Source organism: Strongylocentrotus purpuratus, unplaced genomic scaffold (genome assembly GCF_000002235.5).
Source record: "Strongylocentrotus purpuratus isolate Spur 01 unplaced genomic scaffold, Spur_5.0 spur5_scaffold_6, whole genome shotgun sequence".
In the NCBI taxonomy this organism is placed as follows: domain Eukaryota; kingdom Metazoa; phylum Echinodermata; class Echinoidea; order Camarodonta; family Strongylocentrotidae; genus Strongylocentrotus; species Strongylocentrotus purpuratus.
In genome coordinates this window covers 30,134,031-30,156,072 of record NW_022145612.1, presented here as the reverse complement: position 1 = coordinate 30,156,072, position 22,042 = coordinate 30,134,031, and the positions used below count along the sequence as shown (strand labels likewise).

The following is a 22,042-nucleotide window of genomic DNA, read 5'->3' as shown; positions in this document are numbered from 1 at the left end:
ATCTTCATATTGCGTGAATTAATTTCGGATTTGGGGCATCGTAGTTGGATAATCCATACATGCACACATAATTTTACGTGTTTTGCATCCTGATTCAACAGATTTGTGAAACCAACCATCACAATGTTACTAAGTACCTTTAAAGAGAAATGATAACGTGTTTGTCAGACAATCACCTAGTAATATGGAAAGATTGATTTTATTCACTAGGATTATTTTTGTGAAGTGTAATATATTGAATACCTACGTTTCTTTTTTATGCAAAAGTTATGTTTCATGTAATATTTACACATAAGAGAAACGGGGCTTGTAACTAGATACACTGGTTGTTGACAATTTATGTACATGTATTACTATGTTCAGTATGATCACCCCAAAAAATGTATATATATATATTGAATACTCGTTATTTGAAAAACTGTTATTGAATATCTGTTACTTTTATTTATTTATTTTTCTTTTTCAGACACGTTGTCCTGAGTAATCCAGTGTGCCTTGAGACAGGCAAGACGTACACCATCCGTGTCGACTTCACTCGATACAGCTCTGATAACCAGGATAGCAATGCACAGATTCTTCTCGACTCTGTAAGTACTGTTCAGGGAGTTACCACTAAAATCCCATACTGTAACGCAACTAACGTGTCCACATTATATTCAAAGAACAGTTTCAGAAGTGGCTTTGAATCAAAGAAGAGAATCATTTAGTGTTTATAGAATGACTGCATGAAAACATATGTATGAAAATAACTTTTGAAACTGAATATTACATTTAGGCACGTGAGAGTTTAAAATTGTTCATGTACATGTAAAGAAGTTAGATTTGTCCTAGTTTACCATGCTTGTAATCAGTCACATCACCAAATGAATGCAAACAATACTCCAATCTGACAAATTCTTGACCATTAGAGGTGATTTTTTTGGTCATTGTTTTGTCGGTCTGTTGTTGGTGTCATTGGTGTAACTATTTAAATGTATTAAAGCCCCACCGCACTACTTATAGCTACTTGCGCCCTCTATATAGCAAACAATGCCTATCGGTGACCATTGATCCCCATAGGCCCCTTTTTTAATGTTAATTGAGAGCTGATTTGATGAGATAACCACCTGTCGGTGACCATGCAGGGAGGTCTAATCCCTCCTGGCCAAACTAGTGCAGATAGGCTTTAGGGTGTTCAGATGCATTACTTTTAGTCTTTGTTCTTTCACATTTGTAGTTGGTTGTGATGCCGAGGGCAACCATCTACCCTATCTTCCAAGGACCCGACCCAATCGAGCAGTACCGTCGTGAGCAGTGGGATTACTACCGATGCGGAGAGGCACACATGTCTGCCGTACATTCACCTTTGTCAGATATCTGCAAAGAACTCATGTTCAGCATGTCAGCACTCGCCTTTGATGGCGCACTTCGTAAGTCATCTTCTCTGTCTTTATAACATACAGTCAAACCTGTCTATAGCAACCGCCCAAGGGAAACACAGAAAGTGGTCTTTGTAGACAGGTTCCTCTAATACATGTTTTAATGAGAAACTATTTTCTAGGGAAACTAAAAATGTGGTCCTTGTAGACAAGTGGTCTTTATAGACAGGTGGTCACTAAAACAGGTTTGACTGTATAATAATTGCATGTTTTTAGAAAGAGAACCATGTATTTTTGTGTGATTTGCTATTAATCATTTTCGTATCTGTATTTTTATATCATGTATTTTCTGCCAAATAAAAATAATAATAACTCTATTAAATTTTGTAATGAAATCAGAGGAAGGTGAGATGCACCATGTGAAATAGTCAAGAAGATGAAAAAAAGGCACATTTCAAAAGAATTCAGTGTTTAGCATGAGGCAAGGAATGGAGGGCTATTCTTCGCAAGATTTCCTCTTTACATTAGAATAAATGCAATGGTGTGGTAACTGATCTCATGTTTATATTATTTAGCGTGCCAATGTGATCCAACTGGCTCACTCAGCAACATGTGTGATGAGACTGGTGGACAGTGCCAGTGCAAACCCAATGTGATCGGTCGTACCTGCAACCAGTGTGCTCCTGGAACGTATGGCTTTGGGCCCGAAGGATGTACTCGTAAGTATAGTCCCATCTATAAGCTTCTGAAGATGTATTGATCACACAATACCCTTTTATACACATAACAGCTCACATATAACCCATTATCATTAATAGTGATCTATCAGTTTATGACAGGTTCAGTGACCCAATCAGAATTCTATATCAATTGTCTCTCCAAGTACCTCGGTCTTGAGCCAGTTTGCTGATTTTACTTGGTACGAATTCAAGTAATTTTACAAGAAAGGATGATGGTCAGGCGCGTACACGATTTTCCAATTTTAACCCCCCCCCCCCCCCCTCGAAAAAAAATCCTGCATACGCTACTGATGCTGGTTATGAAATAAAATGTGTTAAGCGTCATTTCTTGATTTCTTTATGCAAAGATCCTGATGTTAACAGTTTGATATCTTTATTCAAAGATTCAAATGCATTTGATTTTCTTTTAATATTATCTGTCAGTATTTAATGCAATCACATCTTTCTCATTTTGTACGACCATATTTCAAGTATCCAACTACCCATGCCTGTATACACTTCTCTATCTGCAGCCTGTGACTGTGACGGAACTGGCTCACTGAACGAGTTCTGCAACCAGCTAACGGGCCAGTGCCCCTGCAGACCCAATACATACGGACAGCAATGTAATGAATGTCAACCAGGATTCTGGAACTTCCCCAACTGCCAACGTTGTAATTGCAATGGACACGCTGACATTTGTGATCCACGTACAGGAGAGTGTATCGATTGCCAGAGCAACACCGCTGGGTTTGAATGTGAAAGGTACATTAACATAAAGAAAAAAGTTAGAATTTGCAAACAACCTGAGATGGCTCTAGGTCTACATATAATTGTGAGAGGTTTTGTTTTCAATATTAAGCAATCAGTGTTTTCATGATATAAATGCAAGCAGAATATAGTTTGGTTCATGTTTCAGTTTTATAAAGCTATAATTTCTTTTTCATTCTTCTTATTGTAAGATTTTCTTAATATTTTTTTGTTTTAAAGGGATTGGTAAAACGAATTCTACTTTGTTCTTAGAAGTACTTTTCTTCACCTCTGGATAAGGAAACTTCTTGTTTCCAGTACAAGGATAGCTTTATATTCAAGTGTACCCAGATTCGCAGATTGATTGTATTATATTGTAAAGAGTGTGTGTATTGATAGTTGACCATGTCACCAAAATCTTTGCCATGGAAGGATGATGAAACCTACTATTGATTGAATGCTATTTTGATTGTTTAATCAGTTGCAAGCGTGGTTACTATGGAGATCCCACAAGAGGCTCTGCGTTGCCATGTCAGGCATGCCTTTGCCCAGGAGGAGCCGGTAGCGGGAATCAGTTTGCAGAGTCTTGTCAGTTAGACCAGGCTACTCAAACTGTTCAGTGTGATTGCTTCTCAGGATACACAGGTAAGAAACCATGGGAATGGGTTATTGAAAAATGTCTGCACAGGTATGGTGACATTTGCCGATACAAAATATGTTTGCAATCTAGTAGAGTAACTAATGGAAAGAAATTCTGTTAAAATTATTGTGAGTGTTGGGTATATACAGTTTAGCAAAAGTCAGAGTATTACGTGACATAATAGAATAAGAAATATTACTGACTTCATTTCCTTATTAAAGGTAATACAAAGTTTTGAGAAATTTTGAAAATTCGGCGGATAGGCATTCTTTACACTTTTGATATATTTGGATGCCCCTGTGGATGTATTATAAGCACTAGTAAACTCAGCCCCTAAAACACTTCTGCTTTCGAGAAAAATTTTGATAAATTTCAAATAGCGCCTACGTCCGTACAATGGTAGCTGCGACCCTGAAAATCTCTGAATATGTAGTTGTGGTATATAATTTCCAAACGGGAATAGCTATCGGTCGATTTTAGTCAAGAAATAGTCGAGAAACATTGTTTTATAGCTTTATTAATATCTTGACCTTGAGAGGGAGCTATACAACATAAAGAGGTTATTATTTACAATTTCATAACTTTAGACTCGATTTCAACTACGGCAATGATCACTAAATATTGTAGGATCGCATATGCTTCCAATATGTAAATTTGAACCAAATTCATGACCTCATACCAAAACTTTGTATTACCTTTAATCAAATCGTACAAAATGGAAAAATATACGTAATGATAAAAAGCTGCCAATGACAGCAGGTGGCAGGGCTTGCCCTGTCGATATCCATTGTCAGATAAGTGAAGAAAGATATTTGATATGTTAATAAGCTGTAAAATGTTCATTGCATTATGTAATCAAATGTTCATTTTCACTGGTGTGTGAATAATTTGTCAAATATATCAATGTACCTTGAAGTGACTAATAAAAATTAAAAAGACAATTTCAAGACAAAAAAAAATAAGAAATACAGGTAGGGAATTATGTAGTGCTGCTCAGATGGTAAAGTCCAACTTTAAGATTTAAACTACAGTTTGTTTGGTTCTAAAAATACATAGACCCTGTTTGTTGTTCATCATGATGTTGTTATAGATTGCGTTTGGACACTGAGTATACGGCGTAGGCTTGGCTTAGAAGCAGCAGAGGATAATGACTATTAATGAAACATTTTTTCATCTTCCTCAAATGAGTAGATACATAATGTAAAAATTATGCTTATTACTTGTTATTTTTTCCCCTTAATTTTGTAAGTGCTGGGATAAAGTCAGTTGCTCAAGAGTATAACAGCTCCACCCAGTATATAAAGTCTTGGATATTGTGTTTGTTTTTATCAGGTATCCGCTGTGACCAGTGCGACAACAACTACTTTGGCAACCCAACTGAAGCTCGAGGTGTTTGTAACCTTTGCAGCTGTAATGGTAACACCCTATCCAGTACACCAGGAAACTGTGACGCCAGGAGTGGCAAGTGCTTGCAATGTCTCTATAACACCGATGGCTTCAACTGTGAACAGTGTGCTCCAGGATTCTATGGAGATGCAATCCAACGAACATGCAGAGGTATGTGACAAGAATATGTTGCTTCTTTCTGCCTTTTTGCATTGTGAAAGAAACGTTGTGGAATTGATCATCGATCATCTAACATATAAGTATTGGTGTGTAATGCAAGGTTCTGGAGTCATCAAAATGATAAGAAATTTGGCCCAGTCTTGGTAAAGTTACAAGCACTGTACACAGAAAGAGGTATATGGGACTACGCAATATCAATCCAGGCCGGATAGATATGAGAATTTTACAAAATCTATCAATTAGTAGGCGGTTTCCTGGCAAAATTTGTATCATCACGTATTAGTCAAAACATATCCTTTCACATGATTGGTAATTAGAGCTTCCATTTCATTTTTTGAGAGGGCGGCATGTCCAAAACTGGTCTATACCTTTAAACTGATCATCTGTCCTGAATACTCTGTTTTTAATTCATTTGTATCGGGTACACAATAGACCACCAGACAGTTATCATGTCATCAATGAATAAATAGAATGAAAATCTTATGCAAGCAGGAATTTTATAAAACGGTGATGTTAACAGGATAGTCCTCTCTGTTATCTTTATTTTGTCCTTGCTCTTTTGCATCACCATAGATTGCCAGTGTAACGTTCTCGGAACAGACCGCTCACAGTGTGACCTGGATAATAACTGTGGTGTTTGTGACCCTGTAAGCGGTCAGTGTCCATGTCTACCTAATGTACTCGGTCAGCAGTGTGACCGTTGTGCTCAAGACCATTGGAAACTGGCTAGTGGCACGGGATGTGAGGCGTGTAACTGCTGCCCATATGGAGCAGTCTCATCAAGATGCGATGAGGTAAGCTGCAGAAAATACAAAATTATTGGCAGTTGTTAGTCACTAATACAGTCAAACCCGCTTTAGTGACCACCTGTCTACAAAGACCACCTGTCTACAAGGACCACATTTTTAGTTTCCCTTGAAAATGGTTTCTCATTGAAACATGTACTTCAAAAGGAACCTGTCTACAAAGACCACTTTTGTGTTTCCCTTGGACGGTTGCTATAGACAGGTTTGACTGTATATGTAACTGATGACAATCAACTTGTAAATGATTAGACTTTTGAGATTGATATTAAACATGAGGGAAGTGATAGTCAGGCTAGTCATTAGGTGTGTATGTGGCTCCTTCAAGATGGGCACTTCTGGTTGTGAACTAAATGGTGAAGTTCAAGAGATCTGAAAACATGTGTTGGGATTATTATAATCTTTATATGAGCCTATGGTTTCAATAAGAATAAGTGTAAAGATAACTGTATGTCCCTCTTCAGATGGTTGATTTCAATGAATTAGACTTGCTAGGAACCTGATTACATCACCTGGCTTGACCAGGACAACTGCTGACAAAATGCCTTGTCGTTGAACAGAAGCAGAAGGAAGGAAAAAAATATTTCAACTCAAGTTTTTCAATTACACACCACCATCATAATGATTCAAATCAGAATATTCAACCAAAGTCTTTGCATTACACTTGATGAAACCAAAGAATTCTTCCTGATAAAGCGTTTCAATATTTGATCTTTTCATACAGTTCACCGGTCAGTGTGCCTGTAGGTCTGGCTTTGGTGGAAGGGAATGCTGTGACTGTGAGGCTAACTTCTGGGGAGATCCTAGGGATGGATGCTATGGTAAGATTCAACAACATCTCATGAATTACAAGAAAAATGAGAAGAAAAAGAAATATCAAGTTTCTAGTTTCAAGTTCATTTTTTTTCACATTTCACAAAAAAAAGAATTCACATAATTGACAAAATTAGAACATAATATGAAATATACTCAAAGTGTCACATTATATAATTGATTCTTTGAAAAGACATCATAATTAATTGTATTGAATAGAAGGTTATACAGGGTGAAATGTGAGGAACCTATTGAATATATATACTCATGTATGAACATGATTGTAAATTGTATGTGAAATTTGTATAATCTTTTTATAGATTAATTCTATAGATTAATATCATCTATTTTCATACTGGCAATGCTATACTTGTGTCTTTTGAAATTACATTTGACAAATTACAGTACCATTTTCATAGTTATGATAGGATTTAACTGTTTTTATACACAAGGGCGTATGTATTTGTGCTACAAGTCTACTACCTCTTTCATTTTGTGATTGTGATATGATGTACATGTACACTGTAAACTTGCTGTACAAAAGCCTATTTCCATAGATTCATTCCTACGTAGTCGAACACATTCCTTTCTTATAAAAGAATGTGATTATGATGCCCAAGGATATATATATATTTGAAGAGTTTAATTCCAAAAGGAGCTAAATCCATTTTTGTAAGTTCAGAGAAAAAAAAATTTGTTTACCAGATTTTGTACAGGCATCTATGGAAAAGAGATATTAGATGTACTTTGTCATAATTGCTCCCAAAATTTAGGTAAATAATTTTGTTGAAAGACAGGTACTTTAGTGAACAATGTTCTGATATCGATAATACAATATTCATCAAAAGTGGATTTAGCTCCTTTTGCACTTTTATTTCTTTGTTACAATTAGAATATGTGACTCTAATGCCCCATCATTTGTGTTCACATTCTAGAATGCGACTGTGACGAGCAAGGGTCAGCTACCAGCCAGTGTGAACGGGCTACGGGACAGTGTGTATGTCTTCCAGGAGTCACAGGGTACAGGTGCGACCAGTGTGCGCGTGGCACCACGGGAGAACTGCCACGCTGTGAACCGTGTGGAGAATGCTTCGATGACTGGGATCTCACCATCCTCCATCTCAGAAGTGAGTTCATAGCAAAAGCTCCAGGGTTCCAGACTGATACCAGTCATTTAAAAGTCCTGGGGGTGTTTCACAAAGATCCTAAGTTGGACTTAAAAATCATGGATAGCCGTTAGCATCTTTGAAAATATTTTGTGAAAGTTATTTTAAAAGGCATAAAATGTTGATTCAAATCATGCATATGTTCTATTATCAAGGAAATTTCATGTTCTTGATATGGAATTTATGTAAAGTCTGAAATAGAAATCTGTTAAATGTCATTTTTGATATGCCCTAAAAGATAATATATTATGTTACAGCCTAGTTATACATTAAGACTAGAATAAGCTGTAGGTCTATGTGAGACTGGATAATATTGCTGTTAAATGAATCAGGAGTTTTAGGTGATAGTAAAACTTAACAAGATGCTAAAATTCTTTATAACCCTTCCATTCTTTGACATTTTGATTCTTAATGTACAGGTGCATATAAAAGATTTTTATACAAAGTGGTATTTGAATTTGAATGAATATTGGAGATTCTTTCATTGTACTTACTCTGAGAAATAAATAATCACTTTGGTGATATTAAATTGTACCAACGTCAGTGCGTGATTACTTGTCACTCCTTCCATCACAAACTATGAGTAGAAAAGATGATTGAGACTGACATTAATAATAATAATAATAATAACCTAGGCTTCTATAGCGCATTTCATCTTCAGAGAAAATAACAATGCTCTTTACAATACTAAAACAACAAAATTACACATAACTACTATTTCATGAACTAAAGAAAATATCAAAATAAGGACAAGATTAATAATAATCAATCATTATAAACATCAATTGCAGAGAAATGAAAGCAAATTATTGAAAAGTGCAGTAATCTAACTTCATTAACATCTATTCTTGCTGTTTCTATTTTAATCTAGATGAGACTTATGATCTGATTGCTCGCGCTCGAAACATCAAGGTATCTGGAGTGTCGGGTGTCTATGATAGAGAGTTTAGCCGTCTTGAAGGTCTGGTAGATTACGCTGAATCTCTGATCAGAGGAGCACCCTCTGTGACGGAAACGGATGTAGATAACATCCAGAGTGAGCTAGATGATATCAGGTACGTTTGTCTACGTCTCTCTTAAAGGCATCGTTAAACAATGTTAAATCTGAGATGCATGGCCCTACTTGTTATCAGTGTCTGTGATATGGTGTAATATTGAAGCCCTCAAAAAGTTGTGCTTCAAAATGATCAAGAAGTGCCTCAAAACAGTAATAATCTTTGAGTGACCGGTTTTACCATACTCGTTTCCCCCAATAGACTGTAGTGTAATGAAAACCGTTAGGAAAACGCAAAATTTGATTTTGATTTCCAATCATAAATATCTTGATAATCAGACAGGCGATCGGCTTGTAAAAGTCATGGGGTTCCTGACTGACCTAAAGGTTTATAATTATCATTGCAACCTGAGCTAAATCAAGGATTTTTTTTAAAGGATCTAAGACAAAGTTACCGGATCACTTCAAAGTTGAGAAAGTATTACTTATGGGAGCTTTTTATGCGGCTCATTGTAAAACTGTGTTTAATGAATTTTGTCTCTTTACAAATGAAGGTACTTCTGCTACTTTGCAGATTTTAGATTAGAATTTTGCACAGATAGCTTAGTGAATTTGTGCGACTGTTTGAAAATTTTATGGTGCCATTTGCAAAAGGTAAACTAGAAGTTATGTATAACATGAAGGTTTCATGTTTTCTGCTTCTAATTGACTGTATAATTATGCATTCATATCATTGGACCTTAGGCATTATGTTTTCAGGGTGACTATCTTTCACAATATTTTATTCTGTGAACATTAATTTTTTTCAGCAAAGTAAATTTTACAATTAAAAACAAAATTAATACACCCTCTCTCGGTTAAGGCAATTTAATTTGCGAGTAGACATCGCACCATCAATGTTTTCAGATGCGCATTCATTGTTGCGTCACTGCCTGTGCTGTGCGCTCACATCATATTGACATGGGTGCCATTTTAAATTATGAGTAAACAACTTTTTTTATACAGTAGACTTGCGGGTGCACCATGCACCAACTTTGTTTACTTGTAATTTGATGTCAGTGCATACACACTCTTGTAACTGTGAAAGGGTGTATTGAGGATTGAACTTTTAATTCAATACACCTTTTTAGTTGAATTTGGAATATATAAGAGATAATCTCTGTTCAATCCATTTTACAGAGCAACTCTTGAAGAATACCGTCAGCAAGTACAGGGTCTGGAAGATATGCAGAGGCGTACCCGTGGCAACATCGCTCGCGCAAACCGGGAGCTTGATCTTCTAGAGAGGGAAGGCGACGAGCTGCAAGCAGATGCCGAGAGATTGCAGAGAGAAAGCTATGATTTTGGAACAGCAAATGTAGAAGGTACCTCTCATTTGATCGATGTGACTTGTGTGTCTCCGTTTAAAGCTCCACTGCACTACTTAAAGCTACTTGCGCCCTCTATATAGCAAACAATGCCTAATCGGTGACCATTGGTCCCCCGTGATCCCCTTTTTCTTAGGTTAATTAAAAGCTGATTTGATGAGATAACCACCTGTTAGTGACCATGCAGGGAGTTCTAATCCCTCCTGGCCAAACTAGTGCAGAGGGGCTTTAAATGAAGTTAAAGCATTCAAAATACCAGCTAAGATGCTGATGCGGATTTAATCTACAAACATATAGATAATTATAAATAGAAAGTGGATTCAAGTAGTATGCAATACATGGATAACAAAAGAATCATGATAAAGTAGTACATGTATATATTCTTTGCAAAGTACTATTATTTGTTACAATTCAATTCCTTTTTAAAATCCCACTGACATATGCAGAACGTCTTGTTTAAGTGCAGTGGATCACAGGCACAGACGTGCATGTAAGAAATAAGACAATTATGAAAATAAATATGAAATCTCATCTTAGGAAAAGTATCTAAGAAGGAAGTGACCTGAGTGAATACCTGACCTCAATGGTTCTTTCTGTGGACACGTAGATAAACTAAACATTTGAATATATAAAAACCAAACGTTCTGCTTATCTATTAAACCTAGGTGCCATGAACAGCATCCTGCGCAGTCAGAACCTATCCCGTGCAGCCGAGGGTCGTGTTGATGACACCCAACCTACGCTAGACCAATCAGCAGCCGTTCGTCAGGAGGTAGAAGATCTGATTGGTGAACGGAACGCAGCCCTTGAGAGTGAGAGGCAGGGATATCTAGACAGGTTGGATGATGTGGATAATCAATTGACAGGATTAGAAGGACTTCTTGCAGGGCTCAATGAAGAGGTACGATATCCATCTCTTATTCTAGAGCTTTTGCAATCATTAATTTTCCTTTTTATGCCTCCGTTACGAAGTAGCCGCAGGCATTATGTTTTCGGGTTGTCCGTCCGTCCGTCCGTCTGTACGTCTGTACGTACGTCCGTACGTACGTCTGTACGTCCGTACGTCCCGTTCTCGTGATCGCGTTATCTGAAGAACCGATTGATGGATTCCTGCCAAACTTTGGTCATGTATGTATCTTGCAGAGCTGATGAACTGATTAGATTTTGGGGTCACGAGGTCAAAGGTCAAAGGTCACAGGGCTCATTATGTATGCAAAAACAGCTCGTGATCGCGTTATCTGAAGAACCGATTGATGGATTCCTGCCAAACTTAGGTCATGTATGTATCTTGCAGAGACGATGAACTGATTAGATTTTGGGGTCACGAGGTCAAAGGTCAAAGGTCACAGGGCTCATTATGTATGCTGAAACAGCTCGTGATCGCGTTATCTCAAGAACCGATTGATGGATTCCTGCCAAACTTAGGTCATGTATGTTACTTGCAGAGCCGATGAACTGATTAAATTTTGGGGTCATGAGGTCAAGGTCAAAGGTCACAGGGCTCATTATGTATGCTGAAACAGCTCGTGATCGCGTTATCTCAAGAACCGATTGATGGATTCCTGCCAAACTTAGGTCATGTATGTTACTTGCAGAGCCGATGAACTGATTAGATTTTGGGGTCATGAGGTCAAGGTCAAAGGTCATGCGGCTCATTATGCATGCAAAAATAGCTTGTGATCGCATTATCATTAGAACAGATTGATGGATTCCTCCCAAACTTAGATCATGTATGTATCTTGCAGAGCCAATGAACTGAGTAGATTCTTGGGTCATGAGGTCAAAGGTCAAAGGTCATGGGCTCATTATGTATGCAAAAATAGCTTGTGAACGCATTCTCATTAGAACTGACAGATGGATTACTATTTAACTCGGGACATCTTGCAGAGCCAATGAACTGAGTAGATGTTAGGGTCATGTGGTCAAAGATCAAAGGGTCATATATGTATATGAGAAATTGCTTGTAATCACGATATTCTGAGAACCTGTTAATGGATTACAATTGAACTTGAATTTGAACAATTTCTTCTGTTTTGGTTTGTAAAATTGCTCTATGACGGAGGCATCATTTCGACTGCGCGCAGTCGAAGTTCCATCTAGTTTTGTATCTTTCTTCTTTTTGCCTTCTACTATTTTCCTCCATTTTTACCTCTCTTTCATTTTTCCCCCCAAAAATCTATAATTTCTTAGCTACATATTTTTCTATGTATTAATTTCTAAGCATACTTTGTTCATGTTATATTGTAAAACAGCATCTGAGGAACTAACAATTCAACAAGCTCTGCTTCTAGTTAGTTCCTCTTTCCTTGTTCCTTTATCTATTATATTTGTTTTTTCATTGTATTATATATTCTGTAATATAATTATTCATTGTATTATGTTTTGCATGAGAAATAAAATCATTTGAATATCATTTGGTGTTAATTCACTCGTTTCTTACATTCTTGAACCCATGGAACGAAAGTGTAATATAACGCTTAGAGACTTTGGTGGTAAGCGCTTTATAAGTAACGTTTTTATTATTATTATTATATTGTGCAAGTGTATTTCATCGCAATCTGTTAGCTGTTCAAGAGGAATTTTTTTAAATTTAATAATATTCCCCTTTTATATAGCGCCCAATACATCGATAGAACGATAAGCGCTTTACAGATATATTTTTACCCGTTATTGGATTCAGGCTAACCCGCACACAATGTATGCACATTTTCCACTCCCTGGGAAGCATTCCAGCCAGTCGCCATTTTGCAAGCGCACACTTGCTCATCCAACCACATGAACTTTCCTTTTGCCAAGGAATTTACTCAAAATTTCAGTTCTCTAAATAACTAATCAGTTAATTGTATGATAAATCGAAAATAGATGAAACCTTGACTTGGAATGATCATTTACACCAAGTTACAATGTGCATTTCCAAAAGTATTGGAATAATCTCCAAGTTAAAGTTTCTTCTACCCCATGCAACCTTATTCCTACTATATAATTCGCTAGTTCTCCCGTATATAACATATTGTAATAGTGTATGGGCAAATTGTGGTTCGACAAAAATCAATTCTATTTTCAAACTGCAAAAGAAAGCCATACGTATTTGTACAGGTTCGCATTTCTTAGCTCACACTGATCCTTTATTCTATAAACTTAAAACACTAAAAATTTTCGATCTGAACACTACTCAAGTAGCAGTTATTATGTTTAAGTACATTAATAATCTGCTTCCACCATCCTTTGATAACATGTTTAGGTTTAATAATTCCGTTCATTCATACTCTACTCGCATATCTGGAAACTTCCATCTTACAAACCCCAAATTATCAATAACACACAAATCTGTTAGACATTCTGGCCCGGACATTTGGAATGATTTACCCGACAACATAAAGTCTTGTTCAACCATCTACTCCTTAAAAGCTACACTTAAACGACAAATAATACAATCATATGCTCCCCCTCTCTAAATTAGTATAACAAAACCGTGACTTATTTATTCTTTATCATGCAACTGCTCACTGCACCTGCACTTGCACCGCACCCTCTTGGTCACTCAGTTTTTCGAAGAGAGTTATGTCGCCAATTCTTTTTACGAGGCCGCCATCCATCTCCAGCCTAACCGCTCACGATGGTGGTCTCCTGCGTTCCAAATTACCTCTCTAATTTATTGAAAATATTTCATATTTCTTATGTTATTGTATGCTTCGTACATGTTTGTCGAATGATATAATTGAACATGATTTTTCATTTAATTACTTTTGTAAACATTGTATTCATTGTATTTGTTATTGTTCGAAATTTTGTACTTTGAATTTGAATTTGTATATTTTTGAACGCAGAAATAAAATCAATCAAACAAACAAAAATCAAAATAAATCGAAAATGGAATAAAACTGAGCATTTCCCCTGTCTTTACCAGATCTGTGGCTCACCCGGAGATTCCTGTGATATTTGTGGAGGAGCAGGGTGTGGCCAGTGTGGAGGACTGGGGTGCGGTGGCTCCGTTCAGAAAGCAGAAGATGCACTCCGACGAGCGACAGAAGCGGATCAGAAGCTGGACCAGAAAGAAGAGGAGGCTCGTAGCATGCTGGATGAGGTATGGATATATGTGCAATCGTAGACATGGGGCATATTGACAAGTTTAATCACTTATTAAATACGCATAGAAGTGGGCTCTCATGGGGAATTTGGCACCATTCAGGCGTTTACCCAATATTATCAGGTGTTGTCAATCACCAGGATAATCCTTTAGTTTTATGACCGGCAAGCATTTTTTTAATGCTTTGCATTTTGCCGCCAATTCCCCTACCCAAATGGTAAAGTCATTATCTCACTTTTCCCTCACCCAAAGACTCTCTGAGAGACTAGGTGATATTGCTTGATAGGACTATGGGTTTGCTGTGTGCAGACTTGTACACCCATTAATGTTTTTTCCACCAAGTCTGGTGTCTTTCTGACTAAGTATTGAATTGAATTGAATACCAGCCCAGGAAATTTCACAAACCAACACAACATATTATATGAGACATGTGTGGTGAAGAGGTATTAACTGTTATATATTTGGTGTGTATCAGATGATGCAAGCCAAGGACCGTACTGGTGAGGCACAGGACTTGGCCCAGCAAGCATATGACCAAGCACTCCTAGCTAAACAAGAAGCAGAACAAGGACAGATCAACATCAAAGACCTCATCAACAACATCACAGACTTCCTTGGACGATCCAAGTCAGAACCCGATGATATAAGACTTCTTGTGAACGAAACCCTGAACACCAAGATCTCTCTCTCACCAGAAGAAATTGAAGGTGAGTGTTATTAGGCCGATGTTTATGTTTTAATGATACAATTTCCTGTTAAATCCAGGACGTTCTCTAGCAGCAGCTCTGAGTATGTTTGATCTTTATTGAAACTTTGAAACTTTTTTAGTCTCTGAATAAGAAATGATGACTTATAAGAAAAGAAATGCTTTTTGAACACCCTTACCTGAACATACAAGAGATGAAAATTATCAATCACTAGGAGCTAACATCAGTGATAACTTGAGACAATAACAATGCTTTTTTAGAAACAATGTGTAAATGTCAATTATTGCATTGATATTATTATTAGAATATATGATCACAATATGATACTTATCATATTAAAAGAAACCAGTGATATCAATTTGTGGTATTTTTTTTATGAACAGACCTTGCCGAGCAGATTGAAGATATCATTGCAACCTTGGAGAATATTGATGAGATCATCGCAGCGACCCGAGATGACCTCCAACGTGTCAATGACCTCAAAGCTAGAGCAGATGCAGCCAGGTATTTATCAACTTCCATTTTTCATCAGTTAATTTTTTTTTAGGATAATTAAACCTCTCATAGAAAATTGACTTGGCTGAAGCAGATTTGCTGCTCCAACATCCAATCATTAGTGATGAGCTAATTATCTTTTAAAATATGGTGTCAAGTAATGAATAGTTTCTTCACTGTGCCTATCAAATGAAAGTACTCAGCACCAACCACAACGATGGTCTGAAGAAGCTTGCAGAACAGCCAGTCAAAGCTTAGCAAAACATGTCATTTTTTTTTTGTTACTGAATGTGAAAATGAAGTATTTCCCAACATAAATCACTGGTCAGGTTGATTTGAGAATATCCTGTAATCGTTATCAATGGTATGCTAAAACGAGTGATCTTATGCTATGGTCACATTACCCAAAAGTAGCCTGCTCGGCGGCCGAGCGGCAAGTTTTTAACCAATTCTGCCCGGCGGCGGCCGCCCAGACACCGCTCGTTTTTAGGGCATCGCTCGGTCGCCGCTGAAGTTTTAGCGCGGAGTTAAAATTTGGGCGGCGCCTGCTCACTTTTCACTCGCCGCCCAAAATACGCTCGGTGCCTGGGCGGTCGCCGCCCGGGCATCGACCTAATCGCTGGGCGATGCCTAATTCCAGCAGCGACCGCGCAGGCTACTGATCGGTCGGTCGCTGCTCTGATTTGTGACCATAGCTTAAGCTAGATAGAGCGAGATATAACGGTTTTCTTCATTTTGTGTAGGGAGTATGCTGAAGGTGTATTGGATTCTGCTGAGGATGTGGTACGTGCTTTGAATCAAGCAGAGGCTGCGCAGAACATTGCCGATAATGCCATCAATAATGCTACTGAAGACATCGAGGATGCAGGAGATTCTCTTACTTCGGTAAGTTGTAAGGAGACCAGGGGGGGGCGTTTCACAAAACTTTTCATCAGTGACAAATGACAGATTTTGTTATAAGCTACTGAAATCCTTGCTTCTGATTGGTTATCAGCAGATTTGTCACTGATTTTTGTCATTTGTCATTGGAAAAAGGCTTTGTGAAACGGGTCCCAGGAGGAAAGCTCAGGGGAACAAGATGGGAGAGACAGGGGAAAGAAAGATGTAGAGGGTAGTAAGGTAAATGAATAAGAGGTGGTAAAGAGAGTAAGGGGAAATATATATATATATATATACAGTGAAACCTGTTTATAAAGACCACCCAAGGGAGACAAGAAAAGTGATCTTTATTTACAGGCTCCTTTAGTACATGTTTCAATGATAAACCATTTTCAAGGGAAACAAAAAAAGTGGTCTCTATAGACAGGTGCAGACATGCCAACCGTTCCGATTTTAACGGAACTGTTCCGTTTTTGAAGTTTTTATAGCCCTAAAAAACGGAACGTTCCGATTTTGGGGAATTTGGCTTTCCATACATAGCATTGATCCGATCGAGTGCTGAACGGATTGCATTGCGCAAGGTGCGTGCAGCGTGCACTGATATGTACGTACAGTAGCAGCGTGTTGCTGCGCGCCACGTGCACTCTGATATGTGTTTCCGTACGTAACATTTCCGTACGTAAATACTTGCGCTGGCAAATCTCGTAAGTATAATTTCTATACATTTGCACGCATATCAGCGCAGCATGCATGCATTGGCTATCGCGGCTAGCGCACCGTATATGCATAGGGTCCCCATGCAAAGTACGTGTTTCGAGGTACCGTATACTTTGTGATTTGTGATTTGTCTCGGAAGAAAATCTGTCAAAATGAGCGGAACAGCAGCAAGACGAATTCAGAAGTACAAACAGGAATACAAGGACCGATGGCAAAAAGCTAGCCCGCCACCTTCCCACCTCGAACCTTTCGAGTTCCGCTAAAATTGTGCGCTGCGGAGCTCCGAGGGTGCGTTGGTATCGCTGGCAAACTCTCGGGCGGCTAGCTCCCCACGACGGACCATTCGCGGTATGGCGAGAGTGTGTGTGTGAGATACGATTTTGGATTCGAGAACGCACATACCACAACCGTGCGCGTCATTTTCAACTGTCGTATGTCTTTGACAAATTTTACATGTACGATTTTTAGTACAGATACTTGGTCAGTTTTCTTCTTATATCTTTGGTTTTACAACATTTAGAAATATAATTTCTTCAAATTTGCTCCTGACTCGGTTCAGACTAATTGTCTGATGTGTTTTCAAGTCAATTTCTTGAATATATTTTTTTGCATGAATTTGCCTAAACCTAGTATGACACAAAAATTACCCATAAACTTGGGTTGAATTTTAGGGGAAATGGTCCCTAGAATAGGCTCAGATTGCACCAGAGAGCATCTGGAAACCCAGAGCTTCCAGGGCCCTAAAGCGGGCCCTGGACCCCGGCTAAAAGGACTTCGCGCTCGTGATGTGCGCTTTGCGCACATAGTGTACAGATTTCTGATTTTCAAATGTTGGCATGTATGCAGGTGGTCGTTCTATACAGGTGTTCTCTAAAGCAGGTTTGACTGCATGTATATAAAACATAGAATGTCATAGAATGTCTATGAGACTGAGACAATTCCGTGGTCAGTGGGTTAATGTACTTTTACTGATGACTGACTTGAAATGTTTCAAAGGGTACAGGTCATTACTCTCATGTCATTCCGTGCTTCTACTTTTTTTTATCCAGATTGAATCTGAGGCCCGCGATGCCAAGGACAAATCCAACAACCTTCTTGATAAGATAGAAGCCATGAAAGCGCAGTTGGAAGGTGTCCAGCTCAAGGTCACAGATAACCAGGAGAAGGTCACACAGGCGGTTGACCTGGCAGAGATGGCCGAGGGTCAGGCTCTAGATGTTGCAGGCGTAAGTAATGTCTTTAAACGTTTAGTCATGGCTCATGATATGGGGTAAAAATAAATGTTCTCTGAGAGGTCATCGTCAAAAATTCTATACCTTTGGAAGATTCAGGATCATTAAATGGTGCTATTGCGAACTTAATTCCCAACATTGTTGGTACTATTTTACCAAAAAAGATAGTAATGAAGTTCATTTTGTTTTTAATAGGATAACTTTTAAAGTAATTTGAAGCAAAGCAGAAAGACTTGACAATGATAAGACAAAGTTTGTCTTTAAAAAATTAAACAATGGACAAGATTATTTGTGTTTTAATCGTTAAAGAAAAGAAACTTTGCATTTGTGTACAAAATACCTGTAAATTCACTTTCAAGAAAAAAGAAAATGATGAGGTATTCAATGTCATGAAATAGAATTATCTTTAAAGCCCAGGCAGTATTTCTTGGCTCTCGGGAAGTATAATAAAGCTAATGGAAAACACAGTACATAATTCTATTGCAGATGTTACTGTATTTTTGTTTTATGATTTTATGTAAACAATATATAAGGCATCAATGCTGAACACACCCGTATTCCTCCTTTGTGTACAGAGAGTTGAGGAGATGGAGCGAGACTTCAACCAGACATCCGATGAGGTCATGGCTAAGGTCGCAGAGGTCGAAGGGGCCAAAGGTCGTGCAGACACTCTCTTCCTTAATGTCATCGCATTTGAGGAAAAGATTACTAAAGACTACGAGGATCTCCAAGGTAAGTCATGAACCTTTCATTAACTATTCATCTTATAAATGTATAATTTATGGCAGCAAAGAAAACATGTTGAGTGAAGAGTCAAAACTCATCACTTCAATATTTAGGAGGATAAGTGAATGTCTTCAAAACTTCAGGCTGTTGGCTATTCCTCTTCTGACCTATTTGCTGTCATGAATTAAATGTCAACCATGATTTCATCAAGCCTCATCTTGTAGATAGATGGATGGATGATAAGTAGATCACATGGATGCAATGTGCAAGGTGATGTAAGAGGGTAATTTAAAGATAGTCTGGACCTTGTTGCACAGATGTTGAAAATAGACTCAAAATCACTTCTCATTTAAAGAAGTCAATTCAGAGCTTACCATATCCCGTTATAGCTTGTTCATTTCATTCGTTTATAGTTATACTAAATCCTGTTCATCTTGTTTATTTTTGTTCATCCGTTGCAGAAATGGAAACTACCTTTAACAACAACAACGCCACACTGCACGACCTTACAGCAGAAATCGCTGCATTGAATATGAAAATGATGCAGATACTAATGGATATACAAACCAAGGCAGCTTATTACAGGAGCTGCACTGAGAGTCCTACTGCCCCATAAAGAAAAAGTAGATAATTTCCCATAATTGTTCCACTTCTCAACAAAAGTTGTAGATCATTGAAGACCAGTTTTTATGGAATTAACTTATCAAAAAGATATGGTTTGATAAGTAGACCTTAGCATCATTTCCCCCAATTACATTACCTCCTATTTTTAATAGTTAAAATATACTCAATACTATGTATGAACTCGTATGTGGGTTATAGATAGTCTAGCAAATATTTTTGCATTAAAAGCTGGCTGGATGTTCTTTCGAATGAACATTAGAGTGATGTCATCTTGATTCAACGTGTTCCGATTCATTTAATGATCTATTCCATCTAGCCATTGAAGGCACCTTGGAATTGATTTTTTTTTTTGTAATTCTTAGTTGATCTTAACTGTAAACCCACACCTCTACCTTCATGTACTTAAAGGCTGTCATAGTGTGCTATATCATTGACTTTGTGCACAATAAAATTGTCTATATTTGCTGTAGAGGCTACACTGCATAACTAACGTTTTTTAAATGAAATGCTGTATTTTCAAGTTTAAGTGCCTTTTATGCTTACATAAATGTGGACATTTTTTATCAACATCAGTGTCGGGTGTGTTTGTATTTTTTACCCCAAAAGTATTGAGTCTTGCACTTTTCTATCAAAAGCAAGATCTGATTAATATAGTAATGATTGTTTTATATGACAAGATATTTTCACTATGGTGCTCAGTAAGTTATTTGCATTTTTACTGGTTGTTGATGTTATTAATATTCTCAATTTGTTTACATTCTCACAACTCAATTTACATTTATTGTGGAGAGTTCAAAAAGATATGATGAGAGATAGTTTAGTGATGAATTGGTTTGTTACGAAAGTGTTTTTTATTGTAATATTGGACAACATGTTGGTGAGATATATATCGAGTGTACAGTTGCTTGATGAAAGTCTCTTCGGCCAATTTCTGAGCTTCCTCGGATTTAAAACCATCAATTATTTGACTTCTGCTAGAGTCTTTGAAATTCAAATTAAACATGATTGGAATTGGCAAAGGAATGGAGTAACGTCACTGCCGTATTTATTCCCTTTCACCCTATTTGATCCATGATTCCCGGTTCTAACCCTAGATTAATCCGTGGAAGAGATATGTCTTGAGATAACAAATAACCATGGTTTCATTGTAAGTATATGTAGTTTAGAAGTTTACTGTACAGAACAAAACAGAATGGCAAAGTAAGTGTGAAGAAAAAAAATTGTAAAGCTTTTTATACATAATAATAACTATTTAATCAGTAGATATCAATTCATAGATAAGTTTCTAATTTCTGTACAGAATTCAAACAGACCAGTCAGTATAACACAAAATAACATTATTGAATGTTGTTTGAAAATGTTTGTGTATGTATTATATGGTATAATGCGATTGGGTGCTTATATGTAGTTTTGTTTATTTACAACTGTTGGTATCATATCTGTTGTTATCTATTTATGTTTGACTCTAGGATTAGGTTTTTCCATGTTTGAGTACTTTCTTTTCTAATTTTGTCCGTTCTTTATATCAGTGCGTGTAAGTATAGCATGCCAAACACACCTCTCTCAGCAATTAAGTAATCAGGGCTCTCCAGACAAAACTGTCCATAGATTCAATTAGATTTGACTTCTCACTAGAAGTGGAGTCATGGCACATCACCGTCATCGCATAAATTCTCAAGGGATGACTAAATCATGTCACATCAGAGTCCGAGTCATAATTCCATCTCTAATAACTGACTTTCAACTCGTGAGTGCTTCTAAGGATTCAAAGAAAATACACACTTATTTATAAAGCAAAGTCATGTGCATTTCTACTGCCTGGTTTGAATGATATTTGTGAATCCATTAAATATTTCAATAAATGTTTACTGAGGATAAAGTAGCATTCAAGTATAATTAGAATGGGCTTTCATACCTACATGCAGCAAGTATTTTCATAACTATGCAACACTTTTGTTACTTTTTTAACTAGCAAAATGAGAGGGAAAAAAATGTATCTGGCAGATTTTAATAAACCCTGTTCATGTAAATAAACTGATCCTGTGATACTCATTTATCAGATTACAGAGCTATCCTACGAGTGAGAGAAGGGTGAAGAGAGATCATTTAGATTATAGAAGTTATATCAATGTATGAACTTTTGTTTTATGTTAGCGGGAAAAAGGCCTCAAAGAGGAAGAGTGAGAGAGATGGAGACAGACAAACAGACACAGAGGGAGAGAGACAGAAAGAAAAAAAGACAGACAGAAATACAGACATAGATTGAGAGAGAGAGGGGCAAAGGGTGGATAGATAGGTGCATGGAGAGAAAGATATATTTCGAGAGAGAGGAATGGGATCATGTATCTGGCAGATTTTAATAAACCCTGTTCATGTAAATAAACTGATCCTGTGATACT

General features: G+C 37.4%; 1 protein-coding gene across 1 annotated transcript in view; it reads left to right on the top strand.

The window, feature by feature from the left end:
• The window catches only part of LOC582206 (laminin subunit beta-1), a 34,249-nt gene extending 12,572 nt beyond the window's left edge, over positions 1 to 21,677 (top strand). Inside the window, exons 10-28 of the mRNA XM_030972670.1 lie at positions 467 to 587; positions 1,217 to 1,409; positions 1,934 to 2,077; positions 2,611 to 2,842; positions 3,309 to 3,472; positions 4,800 to 5,024; positions 5,607 to 5,827; positions 6,561 to 6,657; positions 7,585 to 7,776; positions 8,687 to 8,870; positions 9,989 to 10,173; positions 10,842 to 11,077; positions 14,084 to 14,260; positions 14,739 to 14,970; positions 15,354 to 15,474; positions 16,209 to 16,350; positions 18,111 to 18,287; positions 18,869 to 19,025; positions 19,481 to 21,677. Coding sequence (XP_030828530.1) covers positions 467 to 587; positions 1,217 to 1,409; positions 1,934 to 2,077; positions 2,611 to 2,842; positions 3,309 to 3,472; positions 4,800 to 5,024; positions 5,607 to 5,827; positions 6,561 to 6,657; positions 7,585 to 7,776; positions 8,687 to 8,870; positions 9,989 to 10,173; positions 10,842 to 11,077; positions 14,084 to 14,260; positions 14,739 to 14,970; positions 15,354 to 15,474; positions 16,209 to 16,350; positions 18,111 to 18,287; positions 18,869 to 19,025; positions 19,481 to 19,635 — 3,355 coding nt within the window. The 3' untranslated portion in view covers positions 19,636 to 21,677. The remainder of the gene's footprint in view (positions 1 to 466; positions 588 to 1,216; positions 1,410 to 1,933; positions 2,078 to 2,610; positions 2,843 to 3,308; positions 3,473 to 4,799; positions 5,025 to 5,606; positions 5,828 to 6,560; positions 6,658 to 7,584; positions 7,777 to 8,686; positions 8,871 to 9,988; positions 10,174 to 10,841; positions 11,078 to 14,083; positions 14,261 to 14,738; positions 14,971 to 15,353; positions 15,475 to 16,208; positions 16,351 to 18,110; positions 18,288 to 18,868; positions 19,026 to 19,480) is intronic.
• The last annotated feature ends 365 nt before the right edge of the window (positions 21,678 to 22,042 follow it).